Source organism: Phalacrocorax carbo, chromosome 33 (genome assembly GCF_963921805.1).
Source record: "Phalacrocorax carbo chromosome 33, bPhaCar2.1, whole genome shotgun sequence".
In the NCBI taxonomy this organism is placed as follows: Eukaryota; Metazoa; Chordata; class Aves; order Suliformes; family Phalacrocoracidae; genus Phalacrocorax; species Phalacrocorax carbo.
Genome location: NC_087545.1, coordinates 637,602 through 646,727, shown reverse-complemented (window position 1 = coordinate 646,727; position 9,126 = coordinate 637,602). Strand labels below are relative to the sequence as shown.

The window sequence follows — 9,126 nt, the reverse complement described above, 5'->3', positions numbered from 1 at the left end:
TGTCCCCACACATACCCATCTGATTCAGGCATGTATCTGGATTGCACACGTGTCTCCACGTGCACACACGTGACCGTACAACACCCATCTGCTCCACGCGTGTCCCTGCATTGCACACACACATGTCCCTGCATTGCACACACAGGTCCCCACACGCACACGTGTCCCCCTACACACCTGTCTGCTCCAGCCATGTCCCTGCATTGCATACATGTGTCCCAGCATTGCACACGCGTGTCCCCACACACACCCATCTGCTCCAGCTGTGATCCTGCATTGCACACGCATGTCCCTGCATTTTACATGCGTGTCCCTGCATTGCACGTGTCCCCACATGCACACGCGTGTCCCCATACACACCCATCTGCTCCAGCCATGTCCCTGCATTGCACACGTGTGTCCCAGCATTGCACACACACGTGTCCCTGCATTGCACACATATGTCCCCACACGCACACGCGTGTCCCCACCACACCGTCGGCTCCAGCCATGTCCCTGCATTGCACATGTGTGTCCACACACACACCCATGTCCCCGCACACACCCATCTGCACAAGCGTGTCCCCACAGGCACACACGTCTTTCCACCTGCACAAGCGTGTCCCCACACACCCCCATGTGCTCCACGCATGTCCCTGCATTGCACACGTGTCCCTGCACTGCACACGCGTGTCCCCACATGCACGCTTTTCCCCATACACACTCATCTGCTCCAGGCGTGTCCCAGCATTGCACACGCATGTCCCCCACCCACACACACGTGTCCCCACCCGCACACACGTGTTCCCACCCGCACAAGCGTGTCCCCGCACAAGCGCGTCCCCGCACACACCCGTCTGCTCTAGGCGTGTACCTGCATTGCACACTTGTGACCCCACGCGCACACGCGTGACCCCGCAACAGCCATCTGCTCCACGCGTGTCCCTGCTTTGCACACGCGTGTCCCTGCACTGCACACGCGTGTCCCTGCACTGCACACGCGTGTCCCTGCACTGCACACGCGTGTCCCTGCTTTGCACACGCGTGTCCCTGCACTGCACACGCGTGTCCCTGCTTTGCACACGCGTGTCCCTGCACTGCACACGCGTGTCCCTGCTTTGCACACGCGTGTCCCTGCACTGCACGCATGCACGCGCACACACGCGCCAGGCTCCCGCCTCGCCCTCCCCTCCCCGCGCATGCACCACCCACCGCCGCTCGGCTTCGCCCCGCGCGCATGCGCGCTGCTCGAGGGGGTGGGTCCACCGTCCCGCCCCCGGAAGTGGCGTCACGGCGCATCGCGGAGCGCGGCCGGAAGCGGCCCCGGGGGAGGCGTTGGGCTGCGGCACCGGCCGCGGCTGAGCGGCGGCGGGGCCCGGTGAGGCCGGGGCGGCAGCGCGGGGATGGGGGGAGCGGCCGCGGCATCCCCCGCCGGCTCGGGAGGGCTGGGGGGAGCCGCGGCATCCGCTGCTTTAGTGGGTCGGGGCAGGGGGGGAGCCCACGGTGGTTTCGGAGGGCCTTGAGTGGGGGCGAGGGGCGTGTGGTAGCGCGGGCGTGGCGTGGGGAGATAGCGGGGAGGGTCTGGTTGGCACTGGGGGGGACTGGGACGTGCTGGGGGCGGCTGGTTGTAACGGGGGAGGGGAGGGCTCATGTTGATACTGGGTGGGGACTGGGGGGTCTGGTTGTAATGGTGTGGGGAGGGCAGTGAGGTGAGAGGGTCCGTTTGGTACTGGGGAGGACTGGGACATGCTCAGGGGCCTGGTTGTAATAATGGGGGGTGAGAGGGTCCGTTTGGTACTGGGGAGAACTGGGACATGCTGGGGGGTCTGGTTGTAATGGGAGTGGGGTCTGAGACCAAAGTCTGGTTGATACTGGGGAGGACTGGGACGTGCTGGGGGACTGGTTGTAATGACTGGTGGGACAGTGAGGTGAGAGGGTCCAGCTGATACTGGGGAGGGCTGGGACATGCTGGGGAGACAGGTTCTAATGGGAGTGGGGGCTGAGATGAAAGTCTGGTTGATACTGGGAAGTCTGGGATGTGCTGGAGGGATCTCATTCTAATGGGGATGGGGGAGGGCAATGAGATGGAAGGGTCTGGTTGATACTGGGAGGGATTGGGCATACTGGCAAAGTCTGGGTGTGATGTGGGGAGGGAAGGGATGAGGTGGAAGAGTCTGGTTGATACGGGGGGGACTGGGGCATACTGAGGTGGTCTGGTTGGAATGGAGGAAGGGAAGGTCAGTGAGATGAGAGATCTATTTGATACTGGTGGAGTTGGGACTGGGGTGTGCTGGGAGGGTGTGGTTGTAATGGGGTGGGAGAAGGCAGTGAGTTGAGGGAGTCTGATACTGTGGGGGACTGGGATGTGCTGGGAGGGTCTGGTTGGAATGGGGGAAGGGGAGGGCAGTGAGATGAGAGGGTCTAGTTGATACTGGGAGGGAAGGGATGAGATGAGTGAGTCTGGTTGATACTGGATGGACTGGGGCATAGTGCGGGATCTGGCTGTAACAGCAAAGGGGAGGGGCAGTGAGATGACCTCTCTGATTATACTGGGGGTGGGATTGGGGGCATCTGTTGTAGTGGGGATTGGGGATGAGATGCGAGAGTCTGGTTGATACTGGGGGGGGTGTCTGGTTTTAATGTTGCAGAGGGTGCAGTGAGATGGGAGGGCCTATGTTGATACTGGGGGAACTGGGGTGTGCTGGGAGGTTCTGGTTGTAAAGGGTTTTGGGAAGGGGATGTGGTGGGAGTGTCTGGGTGATACTGGGGAGACTGGGACATGCTGGGAGAGCTTGTGGTGTTCTTGGGAGGATAATATTAGGGTATGCAGGGGGGATCCTTGTTGATACTGGGCCATGCTGGGAGTATCTGGAGGGTAGAAAAGGGGTGAGGGACTGGGCTGGGAGGGTGGGTCCTGGCCATCCCACAGGGACTGGGGAGGCAGGGGACATTGCTGATGCTACTGGGGGGTGAAAAAGATTGTATATTTTTGGCCCAGCAGCTCCTACGCGGCTGTGGTTGGAGCCTTTTCCACTGCCACGAATTCTTCCATCACTGCTCGCTGCCTCTTCACTCCCACACCGGCCCCAGCCCTCCGCTGAAATTATTCTTTTTCCCTTCCTGACATATTTTCTCGCTTTTATTTAGAGCCTGCGGGCAGCAATTCCTTTGCGGCTACGCTCGATACCCCCAGCTCTTACTCCGTGGGTAGGACTGGTTGCCCCGATCGGTCCCGTGACTCTCTCCGAAATGGCAACTCGCCGTCACCCCATCTTCACCAAATCCATTTTCACTGGGGTTCGGCTTGGCCGCGGTGCTGCCCACCCAGGGAATACCTTTCCTGCTGCATTTTAGGAGCACGTAAGCTTTTTTGGGACCCTCGTTGTTGCCTGTCTTGGGCTGAAACCCCCAATTCTTCTCTGCTTTGGCATGTAGAATCTCCACTCCAGCAGACGCCTGCTGGGTTTTTTTTACCCCCAAATACATTGCCTTGCGACCCTCATGCTTTTCTTGCTTTGCCCCTTTCTGTTCCTCTGCCTCACAAGGTCTGCGGGCTCTACCTGTATAGTGCTCCCTTCCCCAAGAGCAGACCCCTCCAAAACCCCTCAGTTTAAAGCAACTGGTGGTGGTGGATCCCTCCTGACCCTCAGTAAGTCCAGCACCTGGCTTCACTCCCCTCCTGATTAACATACCCCCACTCAGGTGGGCCTCAAGGGGCTCCCACGTAGCTGTACCTAGTGCTGCAGCAGATAGGAAAACCCCCAAACCCCTCAAGGACTTCACTGCAGCCATCACATAGTGCCAGAAAGTACCAAATTTATCATCCTGCCTGAATTCGTGGTGGTGAGTCAGCTGAGATGTGCTGGGTATCTGGATGGCAGCAAAGGCAGCCCTAATATCTAGCTTTTTCAGAGCCAGGGAAGCGTGTTTCCAACGAAAGGCTGGACACAGGGCTTTTCACCACCTGCTCGTGCAAGTTTCCTCCTCCGTGACTTGTGTCTCTCTGTGTTGTGCTCCCAGTCTGCTCTGTCATCCCTTTCTTCCCACACAAACAATTCCCACTCAACACCTGGATTTGAGAGCAGGGGTACAAGAGGCAGCGGGTTCGTTCTCCCCTCTGCTTGGGAATCCTTTCTGATCCCCCCCCGCCCTGTGTCAGCCTGATGTCTCAAGCAAAAGGGAAGGGCTCCACAGCCTCTGGGTGAGGAATAGTCTAATCCGTCCCTGAAGGGTGAGTGTGCCCTGGGAGAGGGTAATTCTCAGCCCTCTTCTCTGCTTCCAGCGTTACTCTTGCTGTAAAGACTTGGGGCCGGTCTGTTTAAACAACAACGGGAGCGTCTCATGAGTGCCTGCTGCAGCAGGGGACAAAAGTGTTTCTCCCAGTTTGGCTATATAAGGATTTCTGCTGATTTGGTTTATTTTAATTGGCTTTTTCTACTGCTAACCCCCTCATTTATTCAACTTGCTGTCCCTTTCACTCTTTTCGTAGTATATTTGACTTTCACCTTCATCTCCTCCCTCTTCAACGTGGGATTCCTCAGCATTGCTTTTTTGGGGTGTCCCATCCTAGTGCTCTTGTCACCCTTTGGGTCGACGGTACTTGCTCTGTGCCACTGAGACAAAATCGTGCCTGGAAACCCCCTTGCTTTGGCCATGAATTCCCTTCTCCATGCCTCGAGACCCAGCTGGGAGTGGGAGGTGCGGGTGAGGAGCAGCATTTCTCAGAGCACCTTTTACTTGTTAGGCTTTAATGGGATCAAAGTGGTTATTAATAGCATTTAGCTTGTTCACTCATAGCTCACCCCCTTGCCTTCCCTGGCAGTTGTCTGGTTGAAGCTCTGTCCACAGCTCCAGTGGGCTTCTATCGATGTCCAGGTGCGGCAGGGGAGTTGGAAAATCCCTTGGAAAGACCCGATGCATCACTGGCCGTCTGTAATCCCACAAACTCCTGCCTGTTCATAGCAGCCACCGAATAATACTGAATTACACCCCCTGTCACAGATGCCAGCGCAGGCTGGTGGCCTTAGGCAGACTCAGAGATGTCTTTGTGCCCAGAGTTTATCAGTCATTGGGGATCCAACTGTGCCGGCGGCTCTCCAGCACTTATCAGTCCTTGGGAGGCTTTGGCATGCTGCCCTCCCAGCCTGTACCTTTCTTTTCTGCTTTTTATTCTCTGGTAGCCATTTCCCTGCTCATGCCCACAGGAGTCCCTTCTTGGGCACCTTTAGGGCAGTTTTACATCTGGCTTTGCAGCAGCTTCCTTGCCGTGTCAGCGTCAGGTAGGCGGGAGTGCTCTCTGTCTCCAGTGTGGTGCTTGGAGGCTCCTAAAGCACCTGCTGCCCCTGACGTCCCCTCCACCCCACTGCCGCTCACCGGCATGTCTCTGGACATGATGGCGAGCCTGAACCACCTGAATTTAGTTGTTTGTGATGAAGAGCAACTTCTTTTAACTGGTCGCCCTTGCCTGCGTATTAGGCTCTTGCGGGGTTTTGGAAGACAGATCATGCTTTAGCCTTCTTCCCCTCCCTTGGCTAAACTGATCCATGTGTGGTGTCCTGAGTGGGGACAGCAAATCCAGCTCAGGGGATCTCCAAGGTGGATATCAGAGCCCGGCGTCTCTTGTTGAGCTGCACAACCACTGAACAGGCTCTGGAGGCGTGGAAAAACACTGGCCTAAGAGAGGAGTGTTTGCTGAGAAGGTGATCTGGAAAACTACCCTGGTACACTCCAGAGCTGAGCTGAGGTGTTGAATCCCCAGGAGCTGGGGGCTGAATCCCTCCATGCATCTACCACCTGTGCCTGAGGCAGGGCTGGCAGCTCCTTGTTGCAGATGAGGAGTCACATAGGCACCTGAGGAGACCAAGCACCCTCTGAGGAGCTTTTCAAACCCCTGCCTGGAAGCTGCCAGTCAGCCAGTATGGCCCTGGATGGCCGGAGGCATGGTTGAGGCCAGTTCCTCTGTTGTTGCTCTGACCAGGTAACTGAGCAGGCCCTGTGAGGAAGCAAATCGCTCCCTGTTATGAATAGCAGCTGGCACTGGGTGCTAGTAACAGGCTCTTGGGTAAAAAGTCTTTTAAGTGCTGACCTGGGGCATTTCTCTGGCACTAGGACTGCTCTATCTGTCTCTCTACCTCTGCCTCCCCTCTGCTTCTTCTCTTTCTCTCCCCTTCCCTATATATCTGTATCTTTTTCTCTGACCTCCCTCCGCACTGCTGCCACCCATGTCTTCATCTTCATGCCTTCTCTCTCACGGTCCTGCCCCTGCCCTGTTGTCCATCTCACACTCTCTCCTTTCTCGTTTTTCCAGGGGCTGCCATGGAGGCACATCCAGGTTCTCCAGCCTGTGAGCCCCCCTTTTCCCAGAGGCTCTCCCCTCTTACCAAAGGAGATGGGCCTGAAGGTGAAGAGGAGCAGGAGGAGGCTCAGGAGGAGGATATAGCCGGGGCACAGCCAAGAGAAGAGCCAGGGGAAGGCTCCCCAGAGCGGCTGGGGCAAGTTTCTCTGCGCCGCTCAGGACGGTGCTGCCGCGGGCAGGGCGCTCTCGCCCCTCGGGGTGCAGGCAGGCCCTGCCAGAAGACAGATGAGGATGAGGGGGCTTCCCTGTGCCACCAGGCACTGGAGGAGCTGCGGCCATGCCGGCGGAAGCACCGGTTGTGCCTGAAGCCTGAGACAAGCTGGGTCCCCACATCCCCGGGACGGGGAGAGAGTGCCGAAGAGCCGGGACCCTCCCGGGGAAAGAGGCTGCGGTTGATCTGGGGCCGGACAGGTGACTTCAGACAGAGGGAGATGGAGAATGGGCTGGAGGAAGCGCCGCGGAGCAGCGAGGAAGAGGAGGAGGAGAGACGGTCTCAGTCCTGCTCCCCTGAGCTGTCTCTTTCCGGTGATGCCCGTCCCAAGCCGGACTTTGTACAGCTGATTGACGAGCGTGGCATCTACTCCACCGCTAAGCTGGTGCTGGGGAGCGCAGTGGGGGAGCTGGAGGAGGCAGCGGTGGGGCTGCCGGCCCACCCGAAGCGGGGAGCAAGCGGCATCGGAGAGCTGGAGATCCGTGAGGTGATTGTGGATGAGAAGCCTTTCCAGTGTGTTGTCTGTGATAAGGCCTTCAAGCGGGCCTGGGAGCTCTTCAGCCATGAGGTGGTACACAACGAGGAGCGTCCCTTTCGCTGCGACCTCTGCCAGGCCTCCTTCAAGCGCCACTCGGACTTCAAAAGCCACCGGCTGGTCCACACGGAGGAACGACCATTCCGCTGCGAGCTCTGTGGCAAGCGCTTCAAGCGTTCCTCCAACCTCCAAGAGCACCGGCGCATCCACAGTGGTGAGCGTCCCTTCCGCTGTCCCCGCTGCGCCAAGAGCTTTAAGACCCCCTACGAGCTGCAGCGCCACGCGCTCACCCACTGCGCCGAGAAGCCCTTCAAGTGCGCCGACTGTGGGAAGGACTTCCCCACCTCCAACGCCCTCCTCCTCCACCAGCGCCAGCACTGTGACGACAAACCCCACGTCTGCGGGGTCTGCGGTAAGAAGTTCACCTACGGGCACAGCCTCAAGGTGCACGAGCGGGTACACACGGGTGACCGCCCCTTTGTCTGCCCGCTCTGCGGCAAGGGCTTCAAGCAATCCAACGCCCTCTCCTCCCACGAGCGGGTGCACACCGGTGAGCGCCCCTTTGTCTGCAAAACCTGCGGGAAGGCCTTCAAGCAGTCGTCCTACCTGGTGATCCACGAGCGGGCACACACGGGGGAACGCCCTTACAAGTGCGAGGTGTGCGGGAAGGCCTTCGCCCGGCCGTCCTTGCTCCTCCAGCACCACCGTGTGCACAGCCAGGAGCGGCCCTACAAGTGCAGCTTCTGCCACAAGTTCTTCAAGGACCTGGCCTACCTGGCCGTGCACGAGAAGGTGCACACGGGCGAAACCCCCTACAAGTGCAGTGTCTGTGACAAGGGCTTCGCTCACCCCTCCAACCTGCTGCAGCACCAGCGCGTGCACCGCGATGGCTGAGCCCCAGCGCGGCGAGCGCAGCCACGGTGTTGCCAGGCTATGGCAGCCATAAGTACGCCGGCACCGTCAGCAGACGAGCCCCAGGCTGGGAGAACCCTGTATGTGCGCCTGAGGACCGGCGTGGACCCCCTAAAAGCTGAGGTGCTTCGGAGCTCCAGCCTTTCACTGAACCTGGACCCGCACTGTGCTCTCCTCTTCCCTCTGTGGGGGTGATTCCAGTGCGACCTTCCCCAGGCCTGTGGGCCGGGGTGGCTGCAAGCTCCTGGCAGGCATGCTGTGGCTCGCAGTGTGCCGTGGCTCGTGGCACACCACTGGTGGGCAGCAGGAGCCCTCTTCTTTGACCTCACGTGGAAAGGAGGGCTGAAACCCCCCCTTAAATTGGCCTAAGACCCCCTCCCCAGTCATCCCAGTGAGTGTTGGCTCAGCCTGGGCTGGGGGCTCCCAGGGAGTCAGGGCTGGCTGTTGCCTGCAGGAGGGGACAGACCTGCCTGTTTTTTGGGAGCCAGATACAACAATGGTACGGGAAGTGGAAAGGATTACAGGAAAGAGTGAGGAGCAGGCACTTCCCTTTCCGTGTGAAGCCTTTTGGGGTTCAAGTGTCCCGTCCATATCTCATGCTGCTGCTAAGGACCCAGTTAATCACCCCCTTTTTTTCTGCCCCAGGGCACTGGTGGGGCTGGTAGGGAGCAGAAGAAAGGGGGGACACATGCTGCTGCCGTCCACTTTGGGAGCCTCAGTAAGCGATGCCCAGCACTGTAAGTCCTTCTCCAACTGCTCCTGGGACTTTGCAGGCAGGAATGTGGATGGGGTATGGGCAACCAAGATACAAACAGCCCTCTGCCTCCTCCTCTGCCTCTCGCTTCCTGGAGCTACCCCCACTCTGCTGCCGGAGCCTGGATTTGTCCCCTCTTGGCTCATGGCTGCTGGGCAGAGTGTGGCACATGGACCTTTGCTTGCAAGGGCAAGACAGGAGCCTTGTCCTTGTCCACGCTGGTGCCCCTGTGCTGTCCCTTGGACTCCTGAAGATCCCGGGTCCCACCCCATCCCCCCTTTTCCTACAGTCCCTGTAGCGCTGGGAACGGGGTGGGGGGGTGGGATGTGTGCGCTCCTCGGCGCTCTGCACACTAATTACAAGATGGTTATTTAACGATG

At 58.9% G+C, this 9,126-nt stretch overlaps 1 protein-coding gene across 2 annotated transcripts; it reads left to right on the top strand.

Moving 5' to 3' along the window:
• Positions 1–1,250: 1,250 nt before the first annotated feature.
• Positions 1,251–9,126, top strand: ZNF132 (zinc finger protein 132). 2 transcript variants are annotated; one of them, XM_064437573.1, is made up of 3 exons: positions 1,251–1,357; positions 3,127–3,339; positions 6,287–9,126. In XM_064437573.1, exon 3 carries the CDS (start codon positions 6,295–6,297, stop codon positions 7,972–7,974), a length of 1,680 nt encoding a protein of 559 aa, XP_064293643.1. In that variant the 5' UTR covers positions 1,251–1,357; positions 3,127–3,339; positions 6,287–6,294; the 3' UTR covers positions 7,975–9,126. The 2 variants fall into 2 exon arrangements, with proteins under 2 accessions (XP_064293643.1, XP_064293644.1); XM_064437574.1 differs by lacking the exon at positions 3,127–3,339 and having other exon boundaries at positions 1,254–1,357.

Coding starts and splice junctions, on each gene's coding strand:
- ZNF132 (XM_064437573.1), top strand. CDS start 6,295: ATGGAGGCACATCCAGGTTCTCCAGCCTGTGAGCCCCCCTTTTCCCAG.